Source organism: Pygocentrus nattereri, chromosome 17 (genome assembly GCF_015220715.1).
Source record: "Pygocentrus nattereri isolate fPygNat1 chromosome 17, fPygNat1.pri, whole genome shotgun sequence".
In the NCBI taxonomy this organism is placed as follows: domain Eukaryota; kingdom Metazoa; phylum Chordata; class Actinopteri; order Characiformes; family Serrasalmidae; genus Pygocentrus; species Pygocentrus nattereri.
Window position 1 is genome coordinate 30116968 of NC_051227.1, and position 23312 is coordinate 30140279.

Genomic DNA, 23312 nt, shown 5'->3' on the forward strand with positions numbered 1-23312 from the left:
TTTGAGAATCAGTGGGATTTCTCTTTAATGTATTGCCCATCACAATCACTGTATTTGTCAGTGAAATCACAATGTGGTATTTTATTTAATAATTCACAATTCACTCTTGTTGAAGAAATTCTTCAACAAGGTGAAATTTCACATTCAGGGTCTATTGTAATGTCTCCCTGCAGTCTCATGGAATATTTGTTATTTGTGCACCAAACTCTGAAATTCCTCAAACTGATGATTATCCTTTTCTGTTGTGTTGCTGTAAAATCAAGACATAGAGGTTTGATCAGTCATCACAGCTGGATTGTCAGCGTAGACATTTTCTTCACCTTAATGCTACTTTTTCCTTTCTCAGGTACTTCACGCTGTTCATGAATCTGCTGAATGACTGCAGTGAAGTGGAGGAAGATGGGCAGCAGGTGGCTGAGAGGAAGCGGGGAATGTCCCGACGTCTTGCCTCCCTGCGCCACTGCACCGTGCTGGCCATGTCCAACCTGCTTAACGCTAACGTAGACAGCGGCCTCATGCACTCCATAGGTGAATGCCCTAGGATTAGGATAGTTAGTTTTATATTTTCTCTGCTCTAGCCCAGCTGATCTAGCTCAGGACATTGTAGGTAAAATAGCCAAGGATGTGAGAAAAATATGTTAGAGAATGGGGAATATGCAAAGGTTTGGTGGGGGTGACTGGGCTCCAGGGTTAGAACCATAAAACATTTCATTCATCATGACCAGTTAATGCAGTGGACCCTATATAACTTCCAAAATCTCAGAATTGCTACACTGCTCACACTATAGTATTGCAAATTTAACATTTGAAAACTTAATGTAGCGCAGTACACTGCACATGAAATTGTATGCAAGGTATAAACACAATGCAATGTTTTGACCTGGAAAGGTGATGACAAATTCCCGCTGCATTCCAAAATGTGAGAAGCATTCAACACTTGCCAAATTGCAGTTTGGGGAACTTGCTGTAGTTGTTGTGTGCTAGGGTGATTCTTTTTATAGACTTTTTATGGAGTCTGTTTCTCTGCTTCCTTTTTTCTTTGTTCAATATATGATTGATTAACAGCTGAGCATTAACTCTAAAAGTGATGCTGCAAGTGAGAGAGTCATTTCTTTGTCTGTCCACAGGCCTGGGCTACCATAAAGACCTGCAGACGAGGGCCACCTTTATGGAGGTGCTGACTAAGATCCTACAACAGGGCACAGAGTTTGACACACTGGCTGAAACCGTTCTGGCCGACCGCTTTGAAAGGCTAGTAGAACTTGTCACTATGATGGGGGACCAAGGGGAGCTGCCCATCGCCATGGCACTGGCCAATGTGGTGCCGTGCTCTCAGTGGGTGAGTAATCTATATGCGTGTATGTATGTGTATGTATATGTATGTATGTATGAGTGTGTGTGTGTATATGTATATGTATATGTGTGTGTGTGTGTGTGTGTGTGTGTGTGTGTGTGTGTGTGTGTGTGTGTGTGTATATATATATATATATATATATATATATATATATATATATATATATATATATATATATATATATATATATATATATATATATATATACACACACACACACACACACACACACACACACACACACACACACACACACACACACAGTGATACTTGAAATTTTGTGAACCCTTTAGAATTTTCTATATTTCTGACCTAAAGCATCATCAGATTTTCACACAAGTCCTAAAAGTAGATAAAGACAACCATATATATATATATATATATATATATATATATATATATATATATATATTATGTAATTGATTAGACATAAAACATGAGGCACGTATGAATATTGAGAGGATGTCGCTGTCATCTTCAGGACGAGCTGGCCAGGGTGTTGGTGACACTATTTGACTCAAGGCACCTGCTGTACCAGCTGCTCTGGAACATGTTCTCTAAAGAGGTGGAGCTGGCTGACTCCATGCAAACTCTCTTCAGAGGAAACAGTCTGGCCAGCAAGATCATGACATTCTGCTTTAAGGTAAAACTTGGCAACACATAAATCCTTGCGTAACACGCTTTAGTTGTTCCCATTATCTCGATTACACCTTGCTGCAATTTTTCTTCTTTTTCCAAGAAATGCACTGTTTAAACAGAGTTGGCACTCACTTTCTTAATGTAGGTGTACGGAGCTGCCTATCTGCAGAAACTTCTGGAACCACTGTTGCGAGGTGTCATCACCACTCCTGAGTGGCAGCACATTAGTTTTGAAGTGGATCCCACCAGGTATGTGACTGATTTGTGTACTCTTAATATTCACAGACTAATTTTTGTAGTTTTAATCCCTGTATTATGGTGTTATAATTTAAGATAAATAATAATATTTCTGTGAATAGCAACTGTCAACACATTAAAATAGCTGAAAACATTTTGTTCAAGTCTGTTTTGTTACATTCTTTGTACATTTTACACTGTATTTTCAAAAATGTATAGACTTCTGATTTACTAATTCTTCTGATTAGTAAATTCATCTTTAAGGTGCACAGGGGTTGCACATGTATAGCTTGTGTAAACGACATAGAAAAGCATTGCAAATAGCTTTGGGTGCTTAAAAAGCAGTTAAACATGAGCCAAAGTTCATTGAGTAAAGGTGTACAAAGCCCTTTTAAAGCACTGGGCTGAGGAGTGGAACTGCATTCTCTAGATCGTTGGAGCTCTATTCAGTACCTTTGGGATGCATCGGAGTGGTCCAGAACTAATCATCCAACATTGGTATCTGATCTCACTAATGTTCCTGTGGCCAAATCCAGTCAAATCCTCGCAACAATGTTCTGAGTTCTGGTGTAACACCTTCCAGAAAGGTAGAGGTGGGAAAGTTTTTCTTGGGACAGTGATGATATCGTGTATGTCTTAAAAATTGAGGCTGAACTATTGTTCCTTGGTAGAATTTCTTTGTAAATGGTCTTCTGTAGGCTGGAACCCACAGAGAATCTGGAGGAAAACCAGAGGAACCTGCTGCAAATCACTGACCGCTTCTTCTTGGCCATCATCAATTCCTCCAGCGAGTTTCCGCCCCAGCTGCGTAGTGTTTGCCACTGTTTGTACCAGGTATGTACTGTTCTGTTTTACCCACACTCTCTGGTGACTCGTGCCAGACTGCTTCACATTTACTGTAATCTGTCACCATACTATTGCCTGCTCTTTAGGTGGAAAGCTTGCTGAACAGTCACAACTCACTCACACGCTCAGCCTTCCTGACACAGTTTACTTAAAATATATTCAGCTTGTTTTATCTACTTTTGTGCTTTATTTGTGTGTTAAACACATTTGTCAGTGATTAAATTTTCATATGGGGGCATTTGCCTGTCAGTTGCTGCACAGCTCCATCTGGTGAACGTCACTGTAAAGATTTGTGTGTTACACAGCAAGACATTCTGATAAATCGTTGGCTCTCTCCAGTTCTGTGTGTGCACTTTGAATTGTATCTGCATGATAACTGCGTGTCTGTGTTTGTGTGAATTTATGAGGTGGTTTAACATTTCAAAGAGTAAAATCACATAATATGATCTTCAAGAATATAGTTTATCATTGTTACATGGCCTAGTCAGCTTTATCCTATAGGTTGGATCTGATCTAATGGTGAAATGTTGGGCTATTTTGTCCTTGAGTAAATTTTGCCACAAACTGAAACTCTAGTGGGACTGAAATTTTGTCCACATTTATAGATAACAGTATACTATGTCATAAACCATGCTGCTGGAACAAAATCTTCATTTTTTTTGTTGCCTTTTCTTTTTCTTTTTTTTTATTTTATTTTTATGTAACTTGAAAGTGCCAAATGCTTTTTACAAAATTTCATGATGAATGGTCCAAAATCTCTTTGAATACAATTTTGTTCCATTAACTTTCACTAAAATTTTAAGTGTTTGTTTTTGTTTCTCCTGTAAAGTTACTTTTACAGTGACACAAGGTTTTGTTCTGACAGCAACAGTGAGTAGGACTGTTTTTGATTACTTAACATGGTTTGAGTCAAGTGTATAATTTAGGGATTTGCACAATGCTAATAAGTGGCTGCAAGCTTCTGTTATTTGTTAGCTACGTTAACCTTGTAGCTCCAGTGCATAACTAAAGAATCAAATGTCAGACACTCTTGGTGGATTGATTGTATTTGTGCCAAGGGGAAGAGCTTTAAGCTGAGTCAATTTTTGCCCAGAACTTCCCACTGGTTTCTTGTAGTTCACAGAACAGCTATGCTAATGGTAAACTCTAATGGCCAAACTTGAATAAGCTCAGTAGCACTCTCATCTGATCTGTTTCTATGTCTCTGTGTGTTTGTATTAGTGTATTTGCATATTTATAGGCATAAGCTTGTGCAGTAAAAAGTGAATATTTGGTCTGAGACAGCAGGGGAAGTATGTAGTCTCATATAAAGCGTGTAGTGTTCGTAAACACTGAGCGCGACTCTATGAGGAGGAAGGAGTGGCTCAGGCCTGTCACCTGCTACCTGTTTCCTTTCCATTTACTCTGTGTGCATCTCTGAGCAGCCCAATCTACTCTCACTTCAGAAACACAGTCAGTGGAGTCAGTCACTCATCCACCTCGTCACCACTACAGAATTGCTGCCCACATGCTTTGCATTCTACCAAAACTTAATTCTCGCACTCGCATCCCCAGCAAAACCACACTCCCACACCCTCATGCTGTCTCCTGATTTAGTGTTTAAAGGGCCCATATCCTACATTTTACTTGTCTTTTTTTCCTGTCTTATGACATTTTTGTGGGTTTATGAACCAAATGTTGTCATTTATTTTAAAATTTTCCAACCTCTTTTTATCCCTTTAAACAGGCTGTTTTTTTTGTTTGTTTTTTTTAACTGTGCCTTTAAGACTAAAATATGTAAATGACCTCTGTTAAAAAGCACAGGTACGTGAATGCATTGGTGTTTGTGACATCACAAAAACCTGAATTCAAAATGTAATGTTTGCAGCTTAATTTCCATGTTTGGAGGGTGTGGACTGAACAGTGAATGCTACTTTTTGAACCTTTGCCAATGTTTACATACTACATCAGACTCTTTCATTTCAAAAAGGTGAAATTTGTTTTTCCATGATATGAGCCCTTTAAAGACTGTGACTCGTGCAGAAGGTAGAAATGTGTTATTTTCCATAACTTCTGATGGCTTACTTTAGATAGCCGGTAAGTAGTAGAGTCTTTCCAAATCAGAACGCAGTGCTCAAATGGAAACTGTGTGTATGCGTGTAAGCATTATGGCTGTGTACGCTCTGCTCACTGTTTGTTGTGTAGCCGCTGCTGTGACCTCTCTGTGCCCATCTCTGCCCTGTAGGCTACTTGCCACTCCCTACTGAATAAAGCCACTGTTAAAGAAAAAAAGGAAAACAAAAAATCCGTAAGTCTCCCAGAACTTTTTATTTTTTCTAGCCACCATTTTTGGGTTGATTTTATTCATTCTGGAAAGCCGCAATTTATTTTGTTCCTTTTATTTACAATTTTTCTTTTGAGCTTTTTTGCCTCAAAACATGTTCATAAGCAACACTGTGCACAATCCTGTTTACAACATAGCCTTACTAATCACTTACTAACTCAAAAGTCATGGTTGAAACAATGTAGCTCTGTGGATCACCAGTGTCCTGGCCCTTTCTGGTCTGGAATGGGATTTGAGAGGGTGTGTGGTGTGCTCTTGGGACTGTTCAAGCATTTCTGTCTGTCTGTATCACACTATACAGATGAGCATTACCCTTCTATGTGTTCTCCATTGCTGAGGAGAAGCCTCCTCTGCCATGGAAGTCCTTGCACACCAGGAGAAAACCCAAAGGCTGAATTCAACCAAAGTTCCAAAAACTCAAGGCTGCTAGACTAATATTCTTAAACTTTAGCTTCTTCTAGGAGTTAGCTCATCAGTCAAATGAGTGATAAGGTCTTAATTATTATACCAAGTCCAGTTGCTTTGACATATTGCTGCTAAACAATTCAGTGACTCAAATGATGGACAAATTAATATTGTTCATGTATCAAATTGAATACAGCCTCCTTGTCACATAACATTTCAAACATTTAGCTTCAAATGGAGGAAATCTAAACTGACGTCAAAGTTTTCTAGGGGTACGTGATGTATGGATAGCTGATATTATTTATGGATGAATGAAAAAAAATTATTATTATTTTTCTCCTAGTGTTGGAATTCCAGCCTATAAATACAAATGAATTTAGCCCCCTACTTTTGGCATGTGCACCTGCCGACACTCATTGTCCCTAGTGGTGGGCATTTCCATTCTTTTTAGGCTCACTACTTTGGAGCATAGTGGATAACGCCACAGCATACTGGAGGGCTGATTGCTGTCAAGGCTGGAATGGTGCTGCTATCTTTTGCCCACACACCTCTGACATTGTGTCATCATGGCCAGATTTGAAACTCTAGGTCTAAGCAGATTTCTCTGTGGGGAACAATAAATGGACATTTTAAAAAATTGCCACTATATTGCCCTTATAAACAAAAAATTGTTCCAAAACCGATACATTTACCATATATACTTATTTCCTCAAGGCAAGGTTGTTAGAATCGATATATGAATATTGTTACATGTAAGCTACACTGCTGCACATTAAATTAACATCATAAAACTGCACAAACCAGCAAGCTTTGTCAGATATGGTCATTGATTGCTTGGCAGTAGTAGCGTGCAGTTTGATAAGCGGGAGTTTGTGTATAGTTATAGTTAAGTTTAATAGTAGACTTCCTCACATCCAATGTCATTTCAATTTGCCGGAGTGTTTGTAGCATGTTTGTATGTAGCAATGATTGTATTTCAACTGCTAAATGACCCCATACTTCTAAATAACAATGCCACTTGCTGAAAATAATGGATAGAACTAAGTTTATCAGCTTCGCAACATTTGTTTTTACCACAAGTCATGGTTGTTTTCCCAAGCAGTTCTCCCCAATTTACGCACATCCAGGTCTACCCACTAATTAGGACTGCCCCAATCACACAATACCACAAGCTCTAGGAGGGCGAAAGCAGGTACAGGCTTCCTCTGAGACCTGTAAAGCGAGCCACTGTATCTTTCCAAACTGCTGCTGACACAGTCATTGGACAGCTGAATGCGCTCAGAGGATGCATCAGCCGCCAGTTCTATTACATCAGCTGACAGACACCTGTGCTGGCTGGGTGTTGGGGAGGGAGAACAGGGGGCCATCCTACCCACCCAAATATTCTGAAATCTGCTTGGACCCAGAGTTTCTTATATGGTTGTAACACAGAATCACTCATAACTTCTTCCACTATGCCACTGTAAATGCTAAATATCTAAATGTTTACCATAATTCTCATGGCTATGTAAAATTAATCAATGATCAGTCTTTAACGTTTTAACCCACTTTCCATTGATATAGTTTCTGCATTTTAAATTATGTATAATCCATATAAGTTGTTGGTATCTTCATTAACCACAGCAAGGCTTTATTTATAATTACTGGGTATGCTACATCTGTGTAGCATACACTTTCTTTTCTTATTAAGTTTTGTAAACCTGCTGCTCCAGGGAATGTGCACTATATACTGCTTTAACTGATTTAAACTTCAGCTTCAGATTCTATTTGCTCAAAAGTAGATCCAATGCTCAGATAAGCTGATAGTGACCTTATACTTGGTGTGCAATGTGGGTAAAGCATGTGCTTGTGTATTGAAACACTAGGGGATGGATCAGTAGTTTCACTACACCCCTTACAGGATTGCATGTACTGTGTGGGGGTGTTGAATATGTTCACAGTTCTTGGAGTGGTGGTAAATGTTGTATATTGTATATCTCGGTTTTATGATCTTGGGTATGCACATCTTGCCAACTGGAGAAACTTAATTGCATGTCTTTTCCTTTTCTTCAATCAGGCCCTTTCCCTTTATTTTCATATTGGTTATTGTGGCCAGTTGATCTCAGTGATTTTGTGAATTACCTCTGCAGCCAAAATGTACTATCTAATGATGAATGCTGTTTATTCCTGTCTGTGTGTGTGTGTGCGTGTATGTATGTATGTATGTATTTATATATATATATGTATGTATATATATGTATGTATGTATGTATGTGTGTATATATATATATATATATATATATATATATATTTATGTGTGTGTGTGTGTGTGTGTGTGTGTGTGTGTTTATATATATGTTATATATATATATATATATATATATATATATATATATATATATATATATATAATGTGTTTATATATATATATATATATATATATATATATATGTTTATATATATACATGTTTATATATATATATTTGTGTATTTTTATTTATATATATATATATATATATATATATATATATATATATATATATATATATACACACACATGTTTGTGTGTGTGTGTGTGTATGTGTATATATATATATATATATATATATATATATATATATATATATATATATACATGTGTGTGTGTGTGTGTGTGTGTGTGTGTGTGTGTATGTATATGTGTATATATATATATATATATATATATATATATATATATATATATATGTGTGTGTGTGTGTGTGTGTGTGTGTGTGTGTAGGATCGTTATAAAGAATTAAATTCTTTAGGTAATGACAATAAGTGAATGTTGACGTTTCATATGTTAAATACTTTTTACCTTCTTTGCATCACATTCAGGCTGTTGTACTAAACTTTAATTCTTGAAATGCAGAAAAAAGTGGCAACACATTTCAATAGAAGCATTAAAACAATTATTGTTCTAATCAAAAGGAGTATGTTGCATTGCTAGAGCAATATGTTGTAAGTAGCAAAATATCCTTAAAATCTGAGTCATACATTGTGTGTCAGTGGTGGGCCCTGTACAGTCAGAATCATGGTGCTCTCAGTAGATGTGCCACGTGGTCTGTGAGTTTTTTTCCTTCTTGTCTTTTGTATTGTCATTAATCTTTAAATATCCGTTTCATACCACAGAAAAACTCAGTAAAACTTTTAGAATTGAAGGTCTTATGTTTGTGTGCTTTTGATGCCTGTACTGTGAGGTGGTTGGACGGCTAAGATGCGCATGTTCACTTGCATGTTACCCATTGTACAAGGTGATGGGGCTGAAGAGTGCTTTATTTTTGTCCTTACTGCAGATTCACTGAGCAGTGTTTCACTCAGGTTTTGAGTAATGTCATACTTCCAATCAGTCTCTTTTTTTTCTGTCATGGTAAATTCTGCAAGTTTACTGTTTGTACTGTCCATCATGTCTTTTTAAATATGCTTCCACTCATTCTCTTCCATCTCTCTTTCTGATTCTTTTTCCATATATTAAGCAGTTATCCAAAACTCTTGACTGTCAGAGAGCTAGAGGTATTTTATGACTTCTGTTGGTTTCATCTGACTCTTGTCTATGTCTGTGTGTTTCCTCTGTGTTGCATTTTCCATGCCCAACCCTTTCCCCTACCTCCCCTTCCCCCTTTTCCTCTACCCACTATGTCTATATGCAGGTGGTCAGTCAGCGATTCCCACAGAACAGCATTGGCGCTGTAGGCAGTGCCATGTTCCTGCGCTTCATCAACCCTGCTATAGTGTCTCCATATGAAGCAGGCATCCTAGACAAGAAGCCCCCTCCTCAAATTGAGCGAGGCCTGAAGCTCATGTCTAAGGTATGAGATTTAAACAGCTGGTGCATTTGCAGCATTGTGCCTTCGTATTAAGGCCCAGTCACAGTAGCTTTTTGCCAGGCAAATGTTGTGAATCGGCATGCATAATTTCTAAAGAGATTGCCAAGATTGATATAGACTTACAGATCTAATAAATTTTAATTTGGAATTTGACATGTAAATGTGTGTTGGTCCTGCATTTTACAGCTTTGACTTCTGAAGGGGTGAGCCTTTGTGTAGCAGCACTGAAGAAAAGCTAATTTTAGCAAAGGCTAAGCATAACCCATTATACTGACCTTATTTCTTTTCCACTGACTATAATGAAACACATAAAAATATCCTGTGGTCAGTTAGGAGAGTGTATTTGATGCTATAACGATCTATAAATTAATATTTTTCCTAGGGATGTCGAAGGATTAAAATAACCACATTTGTTTATTATAGTTAATCATGCTATTTGTCTTATTTGCTGTAATGTAATCATAAATACTCAGAATATATTCATTGGAATATACTTATTGCTTTAAGTAATCTTTCACATAAACGTTCACATGAAAGCAGAGTGAACATGAAAATTTGGTGAATGCAGTTTCAAGTTTTCATCATCAACGTTGAGTGAAAGCAACTGTGGTTACGTGTTCCAATTTCTAGACGAATTTTTTTGTGTTTTTTTTTTTTTTTTGTGTGTTTTTTTTTGCAGTCTTTTGGTCCAGTCTTGGTTGTGCATGTTTAACAAGGCAAGGCCAAACAAACTGCAAATTTCCAGTGTGACTGCAGCTTTAAAAAGAATGCATGCAAGTGGGAGCTTGGTCTTAATGTTATTTCTTCTGTTTCTCAGATTCTCCAGAGTATTGCAAATCATGTCCTGTTTACTAAGGAAGAGCATATGAGGCCTTTTAATGATTTTGTGAAAAGCAACTTTGATGCAGCAAGAAGGTATTTATGGCTATTTTGTTTAGCAATTCAAAAAGCTGACTCACTTTGTCAGTTCAAGTGTTGGATTGCATTAGTATTTTCCAAGGTAATATGTAAAGGTAATGCCCTTATTATTTTTATTTTATCCAGATTTTTTCTAGACATAGCATCTGATTCCCCTCCTAGTGACTCAGTCAACCATAGCCTGTCCTTCATCAGTGATGGAAATGTGCTGGCCCTCCACCGCCTGCTCTGGAACAATCAAGAGAGAATTGGGCAGTACCTGTCCAGCAACAGGCAAGCTGGATAAACTGGATAAAGAGACATTTGAAAAACAAGTTAACATTTTTATTACTCATAATAAGACTGATGAAGTTAGAGTATTAAAATTCAGAGGAAGGTTTAGAGGAAGTTTAAAGCCCACAGTGTCAATTTCCTCCTGTTTTGCACCATCATTCTTCCACTTCTGTTAAATGTTGATGCCTTTCAAGCTGCAAAGTCTGCTTACATTTCTGCTTTTTTAAACAGAATACTTCTTTTGAAAGTTGATAGGAGCCTTTGCACAAGACGGAGTGTAGTTATACACAGTATGGCTTTTTTAAATTAATATCAAAGTTTTGAAATCATTTTTGCCCATCATAGTAAATTTCTTGATACAGTATTTTCTTTGTTTTGGTTTGGGAGTTTTGTTTCTTGTTATTACTGTCTTCAGTCTTAATGAGATTAAAGAAACAATTTGGTTGTTCTTTGTTTGGCAGAGATCACAAGGCTGTGGGTAGGAGACCTTTTGATAAAATGGCTACCCTCCTGGCCTATCTCGGCCCCCCTGAGCACAAACCTGTAGCTGACACTCACTGGTCCAGTCTCAACCTCACCAGTTCAAAGTTTGAGGAGTTCATGACCAGGTAAGTTCCTCTTTGCCCTATTTACAGCCAGTTTATAAAGTTCTCTATGGCTCTAAAGATTTTAGAAGGCAAATGGAAATGACTGCAGAAACAAATACTTCATACTTCAAGATTTATTCTGTAAAGATTATGTAAGTGCATTAAAATGAAAGCACTGCAAATGAAAGCCTTTCTGCTTAAGCATTTTTATTCCTTGAAAGGATATGAGCTTGAGAATGAGTATAGACTGTATTGTGGTTATCATGAGATTTTATGATGCTGTCATTGAATGCCCTATTAAAAAAGGCATGAGGGATCCTGAGTGGCACAGTCATCTAATCTTCAGCTCTAGCATCAGGATATTGCGAATTCGATCCCTGGCAATCCCACAAACATCTAGAGTATAATTGGCTTCTCTTTCTCAGAGTGCATATGATGACTGTGTCTTTCTCCATCACTCAGCACAGTGTTATTAAATGCAGAATGTAGCAAAATTGGCATTTAGTGTTCCCCTCTAAGCACATTGAGCTGCCCAGTAATTCTGCATTAGTGGTAGTTCAAAAAGATAAAGTGATGCCTTGCATTTTTAGAGGAAATATCTTAGGCTTCTCCCTCCCTGTTTGGTAGCATTGTGTATTGGAGATCTTGCAAGTGGGTAAGAATTATCTCTAGAATTAGGAAATTTGAATGAGGAAAATTGTGTTTAAAAAAAACAAAATCTAAATTGACATTGCAGAATGTTTGTAATTGGATTAGTTTGTTCTGGGTCCTTCGTGCCACAGGGACTAATGTGAAAGTTCTATCATATTTTGTAACAGTTAAGGTCTGTCTCTGTAGTTTCCATGGGAAATGGCACTGTAAAAATGGAGTGGTTAAGTGTAACTGATATTAGACAAAAAATATCTCTTTACCCTCAGGCACCAAGTCCATGAGAAAGAAGAATTTAAAGCTCTAAAGACACTTAACATCTTTTACCAGGCAGGAACATCTAAGAATGGCAACCCTGTCTTCTATTACATCGCTCGCAGGTAAGATGTTTTTTTTTGTTTGTCTGATATCCTGTGTATTGACTTGAACCCCACATTGAAACATGAGGTGGTACTGTCCATTCATGAGGCATTAGTTGCTGACAATATTTTATTTATTACGGTTTTTAATGATTTATCAGCATGAGTATGAAAAAAATGTTTATTTCTTGGATGGATTGATGGCAACATAATAGAAAAGATAAGAGTAAATGAAAGCAAACAAGTGCTTGTAGTGTACTTTGGGTATTGTTTAAAGCCACACTGTGATTTTGTTGTGGTCAATTTGTATACATTTTTTCTTAATGAAAATGTTTTTTAAACATCTAGGGCAAATCACTCTCTCCTCAACCTTAAATGAGGATTGAAAAAATGTTTTTTTTCTTACATCTTCTAGTTTCTGCATTTAGAACTCTTTCAGGTGTGTAATACACCACTGTCCCATAAATTCCCTGTAAATTCAAAAGCCAGGTCACAACTCTAGTATTTTAAAATCACAAAGTGCATCTTCAGAGCAATAGTTTGAATGAATTTGTTGACATAATGGAAGCTGAATGCCTCCAATTAATATGTTCTTTTCTTCATAACAATGGCTGTTCAACAAATTTCACATGGCCTATAAAATCTAAAGATCAATGGTAACACTTCATCGTCAGACACAAAAAAATGGTGTGTGTCATTCCGTAGGGAATGATTATAAATGACTGACAATCAGTGCATGCTGCATTTCAAACATTTGTTTTAATTGCAGATTGTAAACCAATTGTATCTTGTTGAAATTTAATTTGTAGGCAGAAGTGGTTTGTAGCAGCAATGAGGTTCATGCTTGCCATCAGTGTAGCTATCACTTGAAGTCTGCACACAATCTAAGGCTTATTTCACATGCCAGAAAGAGAAAACCCCAGAAAATGACTGAAGAGATTTAAATAGCCTGCACATAGCCTGCAAATAATCTGCGTAAGTGACGGGATGCATTTGATTTTTTCTTTAGCTATACACCACCTCTGTCAGACTCTGCCAGATTTACAGCTACATATTTGCTCTTTGCAAATCTCCCTTTGGTCTTGAAGTAAACCTAAATTGTATTTATTTTTTGTCTCTATCTCCTATGATAAACACACTTGTTTACTGCATAACTTTCTTTTGAACGTCTTGTAATTGATGGCAGCTTTTTATCAACACTGAGAATGCTGTATCATGCCCAGTGGATTTAGGGAAGAATGATCCATCTGCTAGATTATCCCTTGCTCATCCCAGCTAATTTTCTCATGCCCATTATATCACTGCTGTCACAAGAGAATAAGCTATGTGGTCAAAGATGCAGATCAATCTGAAGCATTTGTTTTCAGTACACTTCTGCTTTTTATTTTCCTGTCCTACTTGCAGAGTCTTTTAATTATTGGCTACCTGCTAGTCCTCTGGCTGGCCACGCACCATGAATAGGAATTAGCTCTAGTTTGGCCTCAGACTCTGAGTTTTTCCTCTCAACTAGGACCAGCATTTTTATAACACACCATACCTGCTAAATACTGCTTAACATTTCAACAGAAAACGTACAGATGGGTGGCAAATTAAAGGAAAAACCTTAATAAAGGTTGAAGAAACAAGTGCAACTGCTTCCAGACAGGTGTACATTTAAGCACTTAACATCCAACCATGCTCTGTGGCATGTATAAACATACTGAGCAGGTCCAGTTGGCCACATTTTTAAGTCTCGCAAGAGCAAAAGATCTAAGTGACATTAAAAGAGGCTTCATTTTTAGCTTATAAGTGGAAAGCGCTTCAGCCACGAAGTCTGCTTGTCTGGCTAATTCTTCAGTAGGAAAAACTATCGACAGAGGTAACTATCCACAGGAACAGAGACTAAAGTGACCACTTTACTCTAGAAATGTTGTTTGTGGTTGTGAAGCGCACACTCAGTGATCTGACGAGTGTGCATTAGTACAATGTATGTAAGAAAAAACAGAGGAGTGACTGTTCCTCACGTAAATGAGAATATAATTATAGGACATGATATAGGACAGTGTCAGCAAGACCAGCCTGTTAACAGCGATGTAAAGAGGAGATGCTAGGGTTGCAATGCATAAAACTCTTTACAAAGAGGAATGCACATTTGAAATTTCAGTGGTGGAGAAACCCCAGGCACTGGTCTAGAGATGTGGAAGAAAAGAGCTGTGGTCAGATGAGTCATTCTTCACCATATCCTCCACAAGTGGGCGAGTGCATGTGTGGCATTGATTTAAGAGAATAGTACAGGCTTGAAAGCTTGACCCCCTATAGTTAGCGGGCTGAATGGCTCTGTTTTGTGGGGGACATTTTGTTGGCATGGTTTAAGGTCTACTTGTGACCTTGGAGAGAATGATCACTACAAAAGTATTCTGACTGATCACCTTTATCCTGTGATGACACATTTCTGTCCTCAGTTCTTCCAGAATAACCATTTCTCCACGCACAGGGTCATTAGATGGTTTGCTGAGAATGAAAATGATGTAAATCAGATGCTATGGCCTTTGTAGTGACACACAAATTAAGAAGATTTGGTGTTCCACCCTTCTAGTTTAGTTCTAGTTACTTGTGGAATCTGTGCCAAAGTGCACTGAAGCTGTTTAGGTGGCTTATGATGGCCTGGCCCCTTCTAAGACACTTTATGTTGGTTTTTCCTGGTAATTTGTCACCCATCTATAAAATCACAAAGAAGCACTCCGGGGCTTCACAAGAAGGTTGTGCGTGCTACTAGAATATGACAGAACACTATGCAGTAGTAAAACTGGCATCTCTCTCTGTGCTGTACCTACTGCTAAATGCTTGCGTGATCTTTATGATACTTTCAGCTTGATGGGAGTAGGTGGGAGGCCACCACTGTAGTGTCAGCCTTCATTTAGTCAGAGCACCAAGAGGAAGTGGCCGGCCAGCATTGTTGACTCTTGTATTGACTGAGCACCCACCTAGGAATTGGTCCTTTAGCAGACTCCTGGGTCTTATTTATCACATCCTGTTAGTGCTGGGATAAGCACAGCTCCATATACATGCCACAGTCTCCTACACTCAGGTTCACTGTTTGACTCCCATGTTTCTCTTGAATGATCAGCTTTAGCTCCTATTCTTGCTATCTTAGACATACTACCTTGATCTCAGCATAACCCCATGGCAAAACATTTTAGGTATTTAACAACTGTCAGGTCTTCCCTAACTTCTTGCACTGATTATGGCAATATGTAAATAGGTGACCTTGAATAGTTCATCCTCTGTGAAAATCCCAGCAGACTGTAGACTACTTGTTTGTTTCATACTGTTTAAACCATGAAATGCAAGAGCCTCTGTCAATGGACTAGCATTATACAAATGAGAACATTTTTTTTTTCTACACCAGGAAACCTGTAGTGTAAGTTAACTATATATTTAGTTAAGTTTCAGTATGAATATGCACAATAGCCATACATTACTCAGCTATATTCTGTAGAGGATGGTCAGTTTGTTTGAAGCAGACAGTATATATTGTGGAGAATACTCATAGAGGCACTAACAGTCAAATAGTTTTTGTGAGGTTAAAACCAAGGAGTTAAGACCCTCCTTTGACATTCCACATCTATCAGTGAGCATTTCTTATTGTCTTAAGCTCAGACTGATGGTAAATTCCAGGTCACAAGGGATGATGCTGATTCAGAAGATATTGATCATGATTGCTGTGCACAGAAGGTTCAGAGCGACAGTATGAGGACTGCATGTATGCATTTGGATGCTTATGCTGCGAGCTTTGCCAGGTATTGCTTTCTTGGTGCTTCTTGTGCGGATTGTTGTGCTTGATTGGGTTGAGAGGGTGTGTGGGGTGGAAGTCAGAAATCCCCCACCCTTGGTCAAAGCTTGCTCACCTGCCCCAGTAGCATTCCCAGTGCTCCGGTTGTATGGCAAGTTGAGCAGTGCTGATTTGGACAGATACACCGAAGTGACAACCTGTATAGGTGGTTCGTGACCAGAGTCACGAGTGTCTGTGCCCAGTGGGGGCTCAGTATATGAGGCTGAGTGCCAGGTTCTGCTGGTGGCCAGATGTGCCTCCCCACACGTGGGTCTGACATAGCAAGGGCAGCCCAGCACTTTTGCTGGTGTCTGGTGCACCCAGTTTAGCAGGTGGGTCATGTTTTCCTCATCTTCACATGCCCAAGGATTATCCCCAAGGGTAAGGAGCTGCAGTGATTCCAAACGATTGAACACACCCTCGCTTACTGAAGCAAAGCGGTTAGCATGCAGATAAAATCGAGATAGCTGGTGCAGGCGATCCAGTGAGCCAGGCAAGATCTGCAACAAGAAGTTGTGGGAGAGGTCCACTATCTCCAAGTTGTGGGGCATGTTGGTGGGTACGGTCCAGAACTTGTTGTGGCTAAGGTTGAGTGCTCGTAAACTGGGTAGAGTGTTGTTAATAAAGACCACTCGCTCCAGCTGGTTGTTTGATAAGTCCAGAGCCTGCAAGTTCCAGTGGTAAGCGGTGTCGTTCTTCACCAGTTGGCGAATGTCGTTGGCTGATGCATGTATGTCCCACAGAGCACGGGGCAGACCATCAGGAAGGTGCATGAGGCGGTTGTGTGAGATATCCAGTGTTCTTAGGTGGCCAAAGTGGCCGAGGAGCCCGTCCAGGTCCTGTAGCCGGTTGTGGGACAGATTGAGGAAATGGATGTTGTGCTGCAAGCTGTCAGGCAGTAGACTGAGACCACGGGCAGAGCAGTCGACCACCCGATGACCCCTGCCACAGGAACACATCGGAGGACAAATAGCCGGCACATATCCTGCACACAGAAGCAGGAGTAGCAGACTAGCCACCATAGATGCAGGCGTTGTGTTAGCCATTCTATAAAACAAAATAATAGATGGAATTATGGGGCAGCCCAAAGAATAGGGGTTGGTATAGTAAAATATTTCTGTATATTACACAAGGCAGGGTTGTTTTTGATTGCAGCCTGACTGAATTGTTTATGTTGGAAGGCAGAGGCAGATATTAGCATCAAAGCTAACCAGATAGACCTGAGGCTAGTTCATCCCACCTGCCTGTATCTTCTGACTTACCACAATCTGTCACTCTTAATGTCTGAATAATAACTCTTCCTTTATAACAGAATCCCATGGGCAGAGACGACATGTATAACATTTGAAATAGCTAAAGACTGGAAGGTTGTACAGAGCACATTATCCATGTACTCTCCATCTGGCTTCCTCTGATCACACCCCTCTGCAGTCTTGTGTATGCTAAGTCACCAAAGCTCCACTAAATATGTTTACTGACAAGTGGCATTAGCTGGTTCAACAGGCATTCTCGGCATGACATCCGGCTTTAGGCCACATACTAAAATTGTGTAATTTTATTAGTTGGTTGACCAGGTATACAATTTTAATCAAAAATGACAATTCTTTAAATATCTATGCAAGAACAGCTAGCAAAACATCCTAACGTGAAGTGCAGATGCATCCTTTGTCAAATCACTAGGACATTCTCGCCATTTGGCTATAGTTGCATAAGACAGTGTTCTACTGTTCCATATGCTGTGTGTCATTTGGCATAGTGAGAGGTAAGTGAACAGAGCCCCTCAGTGCTCCTTCTGCTTGCTCTGTGGCTATAGTTTGAGTGCCTGCCAGAAGCTACTCTGCCCTGCTGCTGCTGCAGTGAGCTGTTAGCCTGGTTACTAGCATTACTGGTCCTGTCCTTTCCTCTCCCTCATTAGCTCTCCACTCTGTGGGGCATCTGAGGACAGAATCTGTATACATCACTCTGTGCATGCCTAGCAAGTGATGAAAATTCTAGAAATTTCAAATATTCACTGTATGTTAATAATCTGTAAATCAATACACTAATGTAATTGAGCAAATTCATGCATTGCTGTCTTCTTTCAATATTCAGTGAAATCTTAACTGGGTAGTAACAGTGCAGTTAACAGAGGACTATATGCTGAATATGGGATGGATATAGTTGCAGCGTGCTTATTCAGTATGGAGCTCTTGCTTGCCAGCCCTGACTCGACTAAACATGCTCCCTCTCAATCTAGAGATTTCTATTACCATGCTGAAAATCACTTACCTGATCCTTTTCATCAGTTCCACATCATTTTGTTCCCTTACTCTTTCTCTCCTTTCTATGCCACATTCCAGTCACTTCTTTTTATGCTCTCCTTTTTTTATCTGGAGCAGCCAAGGGTAATAAGTCAGTCGCTACCGTTTTTTTTTTTTTTTTTTTTTTAATTTTATTATTTCACTCTTTTTCTGCTGCTCTGCATGGCAATTCGGTGCTTCTTCTCCTTCATTCTGTCTCGTCGCCCCTCTCTCTTTCGCTCTCTCTTTCGCTCACTTGCTTCATTCTCTCTCTCTCTCTCTCTCTCTCTCTCTCTCTCTCTCTCTCTCTCTCTCTCTCTCTCTCTCTCTCTCTCTCTCTCTCTCTCTCTCATCTGCTCTCCCGAAATTACTCCCTCCATCAACCTCAGTTCTTTTCCATTCCCCTCCCCCCCATCCCTCTTGGTTCTAACCAGCAGTGGTTTAATAGGTGGAGCTCCTCTCTCGCTCACTCCTGGCCAGGCTTCCCTCTTGGCATGGCAGTGGTGTGAGTATGTCCCCAATGGCTCTGGACCCCCACCCCTTGTGCAATCACCCTCCGACTGCCCACTCTACCAACCTCTGAGCTTGTGCAAAAAGTCAGGGAAAAAGAAGGGTGCTGGAGCAGAGAGAGGGAGAGAGAGAAGGGGGAAGAGGAGAAATGCAGCATAGAAACAGTCACTACTGCTGCTGAAGGGGTGGGGAGGGGGGGTGAGGAGATGAGGCTGTGCTGACTCCAATCTTTTTATAATCAGGATCTGCACACTCAACGAAATCATCTCTCTCTCTCTCCCTCTCTCTCTCCCTCTGTCTGTCCCACCACCCTATCTCTCCCTCGCTCTCTCCCTCCCTATCTTTTCCTTTTTCCTTCTTTCTTCCCTCTTGTCTTCCCCATTCTTTTTTTTTTCTTATGTCGTTTTTCTCCTGTCTTTCTCTCTCTGTCCTTTTCTCTCCCTCTAGTCTCCATCTTTTCTCCTTTTTTCTTTCTTTCATCTTTCTTTCTCTCTCATTGCCCTCCCATTTTTCTCTCAATTCTTTGTTTCCCTGTTCCTTTTAGTCTTTCTCTCCCACCCCCACTAGTTTTCTCTGTCTCTCTCCTTTTTGTCTTTCTCTCTCTCCCTTGTCTTTCCTCCTTCTCTCACTCTTTCTCTCTCCCTCTCTTTTTCTCTCTGCCTTCTCTCATCTCTCTTACTTCTTCCTCTCTGTCTTCCACCCTCCCTCTCTGTCTTCCTCGCTCTTGTTCTCTTACCTCTCTCACTCTCTTGCTTCCTCTCGCCCCCGCCCCCTTTCCATTCATAGACATGCTGTTTTAAATGTGTGTTCATGTGTGCAAATGCAGCGACATGGTATCCATGAGCGCACTGCAGTGGCATCGCTCGGCATGACTGCATCAGACTTTATAAGACACCATTATGCCTGCTTTCTCTCTTAGGCAGGGTGACGTTGTACCTGTTCAGGAGCGGTTTTGCAGCCTTCTGTATACATGGTATGAAGTTGTGGTGAGAAGAAAGTGAGAATCATGGTGTGACATTTCATTGTAGCTTTTCCTGCCTTCTTCCTGTTGAAGATCAGTAGAGTCTTCTTCTTCTTTCGGCTGCTCCCTTTAGGGGTCGCCACAGCGGATCATCTGCCTCCATCTTGCCCTATCCACTGCCTCCTCTACTTTTACACCAATCATCTCCATGTCCACCTTCACTACATCTATAAACCTTCTCTGAGGTCTACCTCTTCTTCTTCTGCCCGGCAGCTCCATCTCCAACATTCTTTGACCAATATATCCACTATTCCTCCTCAACACATGTCCAAACCATCTCAACCTGGCCTCTCTGGCTTTATCTCCAAACTGCTCCACCTTCACTGTCCCTCTGATCTGCTCGTTTCTAATATTGTCCATCCTTGTCACTCCCAACGAAAATCTCAGCATCTTCATCTCCGCCACCTCCAGCTCAGCCTCCTGTCTTTTAGACAGAGCCACAGTCTCCAAACCATACATCATAGCAGGACGCCCTTTCACTCTTGCTGCTATCCTTCTGTCACACATCAGCCCTGACATCCGTCTCCACCCACTCCATCCTGTCCTGCCTGCGCCCTCTTCTTCACCTCTTTTCTGCACTGTTTATTGCTCTGGATGGTTGACCCAAGATATTTGAAGTCATCCACCATCCACCTTTACGACTTCTACTCCTTGCATCTTCACCTTTCCACCTGTGTGTGTGTGTGTGTGTGTGTGTGTGTGTATGTATGTGTGTGTATATATATATATATATATATATATATATATATATATATATATATATATACGTATATATACACACACACACACAGGTGGAAAGGTGAAGATGCAAGGAGTAGAGGTCGTAAAGGTGGATGACTTCATATATCTTGGGTGTGTATGTATGTATATACATATATACACACGGCTCAAAAAATAAAGGGAACACTCAAATAACACATCCTAGATCTGAATGAATTGAATGAAATATTCTCACTGAATACTTTGTTCTGTACAAAGTTGAATGTGCTGACAACAAAATCACACAAAAATCAATGGAAATCAAATTTAGTAACCAATGGAGGCCTGGATTTGGAGTCACACACAAAATGAAAGTGGAAAAACACACGACAGACTGATCCAACTTTGATGTAATGTCCTTAAAACAAGTCAAAATTGAGGCTCAATATTGTGTGGCCTCCACGTGCCTGTATGACCTCCCTACAACGCGTGGACCCGCTCCTGATGAGGTGGCGGATGGTCTCCTGAGGGATCTCCTCCTAGACCTGGACTAAAGCATCCGTCAACTCCTGGACAGTCTGTGGTGCAACGTGGCATTGGTGGATGGAGCGGGACATGATGTCCCAGATGTGCTCAGTCGGATTCAGGTCTGGGGAACGGGCGGGTCAGTCCATAGCTTCAATGCCTTCATCTTGCAGGAACTGCTGACACACTCCAGCCACATGAGGTCTACCATTTGTCCTGCATTAGGAGGAACCCAGATCGCTCTCCACGGTGTCTCCAGACTCTGTCATGTCTTTCACATGTGCTCAGTGTGAACCTGCTTTCATCTATGAAGAGCACAGGGCTCCAGTGGCAAATTTGCCAATCCTGGTGTTCTCTGGCAAATGCCAAGCGTCCTGCACGGTGTTGGGCTGTGAGCACAACCCCCATCTGTGGATGTCGGGCCCTCATACCATCCTCATGGAGTCGGTTTCTAACCGTTTGTGCAGACACATGCACATTTGTGGCCTGCTGGAGGTCATTTTGCAGGGCTCTGGCAGTGCTCCTCCTGTTCCTCCTTGCACAAAGGCGGAGGTAGCGGTCCTGCTGCTGGGTTATTGCCCTCCTATGGCCTCCTCCACGTCTCCTGGTGTACTGGCCTGTCTCCTGGTAGCGCCTCCAGGCTCTGGACACTACGGTGACAGACACAGCAAACCTTCTTGCCACAGCTCGCATTGATGTGCCATCCTGGATGAGCTGCACTACCTGAGCCACTTGTGTGGGTTGTAGAGTCCGTCTCATGCTACCATGAGTGTGAAAACACCACCAACATTCAAAAGTGACCAAAACATCAGCCAGAAAGCAGAAAGGTACTGAGAAGTGGTCTGTGGTCCCCACCTGCAGGACCACTCCTTTATTGAGTGTGTCTTGCTAATTGTGAATGATTTCCACCTCTTGTCTATTCCATTTGCACAACAGCTGTGAAATTGATTGTCAATCAGTGTTGCTTCCTAAGTGGACAGTTTGATTTCACAGAAGTTTGATTTACTTGGAGTTATTGTGTTGTTTAAGTGTTCCCTTTATTTTTTGAGCTGTGTGTGTGTGTGTGTGTGTGTGTGTGTGTGTGTGTGTGTGTGTGTGTGTGTGTGTGTGTGTGTGTGTGTGTGTGTGTATATATGTATGTATGTGTATGTGTATATATGTGTGTGTATGTGTGTGTGTATATATGTATACGTGTGTGTGTGTGTGTGTGTGTGTGTGTGTGTGTGTATGCAGGGTTGGGATAGCTAGAAAGAGTAGTGGCTAATTTTTAGCTACTTTTTGAAAAGTAGTGTGCTGCTTTTTAGCTACGTTTTGAAAAGTAGATTGGCAGAATGTTTGTGAATCTCTACCTGACACACCAAACAAGCCCAACTGACAGTGTGGACAAGACACTGCATTTAATCATGTGCCAGAAAGAAACACACAATTGAAAAGCTGTAAATATACAAAAAGATCACCAAAAAGTTTAACCAGCAATCAAACTTATACACTCAAAGGCGTGATGTCCAACAAAAAAAAAAGTTCAAAGTCAATCATTCCGGGTTTTTCCTAACAATAATCAAGAAAAATAACCAAATACAAACCAGAGAATTTTGTGCAAAGCGTTGACCACTGTTAAAATAAAACTGCTCCAATTTAAACATTTCAGCAAGATACACCGATCAGGCATAACATTATGACCACCTCCTTGCTTCTGCGCTCATTTTCCTGCTGTGTCTGATCCACTCAGACCAGCACAACATACACCAACACACCTACCACCACGTCAGTGTTACTGCGGTGCTGAGAATGATCCATCACCCAACGAGTACCTGCTCTGTGTCTGTGAGGGTCCATAGGGGTCCTGACCACTGAAGAACAGCGTAAAAGGGGGATAATAAAATCTGCAGAGACTGGTCTACAGTCTGTTGTTTTGTAGTACTGCAAAGTGCTACTATATAGTAAATGGAGCTGATTAAATGGACAGTAAGTGTAGAAACACAGAGGTGGTCATAATGTTATGCCCGATTGGTTTATGAACAGACATGACATTCAGAGTCTTTATTAAACTT

At 40.3% G+C, this 23312-nt stretch overlaps 2 protein-coding genes across 6 annotated transcripts in view; one reads left to right on the plus strand and one right to left on the minus strand.

The window, feature by feature from the left end:
• The window catches only part of nf1a (neurofibromin 1a), a 77071-nt gene that overhangs the window by 23532 nt on the left and 30227 nt on the right, over window positions 1–23312 (plus strand). For 3 of the 5 annotated variants that reach the window (XR_005131717.1, XM_037546552.1, XM_037546554.1), the window contains exons 25-35: window positions 347–528; window positions 1128–1339; window positions 1836–1997; window positions 2139–2242; window positions 2929–3064; window positions 5301–5363; window positions 9455–9613; window positions 10449–10546; window positions 10676–10822; window positions 11284–11430; window positions 12327–12437. Coding sequence is in view for 4 of the 5 variants with exons in the window: in XM_037546552.1 (XP_037402449.1) it covers window positions 347–528; window positions 1128–1339; window positions 1836–1997; window positions 2139–2242; window positions 2929–3064; window positions 5301–5363; window positions 9455–9613; window positions 10449–10546; window positions 10676–10822; window positions 11284–11430; window positions 12327–12437 (1521 nt within the window). In the remaining variant the exon portion in view is untranslated. The remainder of the gene's footprint in view (window positions 1–346; window positions 529–1127; window positions 1340–1835; window positions 1998–2138; window positions 2243–2928; window positions 3065–5300; window positions 5364–9454; window positions 9614–10448; window positions 10547–10675; window positions 10823–11283; window positions 11431–12326; window positions 12438–23312) is intronic. The other 2 variants (XM_037546553.1, XM_037546555.1) reach the window with 1 other exon arrangement.
• On the minus strand, window positions 12584–18806 carry omgb (oligodendrocyte myelin glycoprotein b). The gene is made up of 2 exons (XM_017694971.2): window positions 18496–18806; window positions 12584–17274 (listed from the first exon to the last, which is right to left on the minus strand). The coding sequence occupies exons 1-2, from the start codon at window positions 18507–18509 to the stop codon at window positions 16095–16097; spliced, it is 1194 nt and encodes a 397-aa protein (XP_017550460.1). The 5' UTR covers window positions 18510–18806; the 3' UTR covers window positions 12584–16094.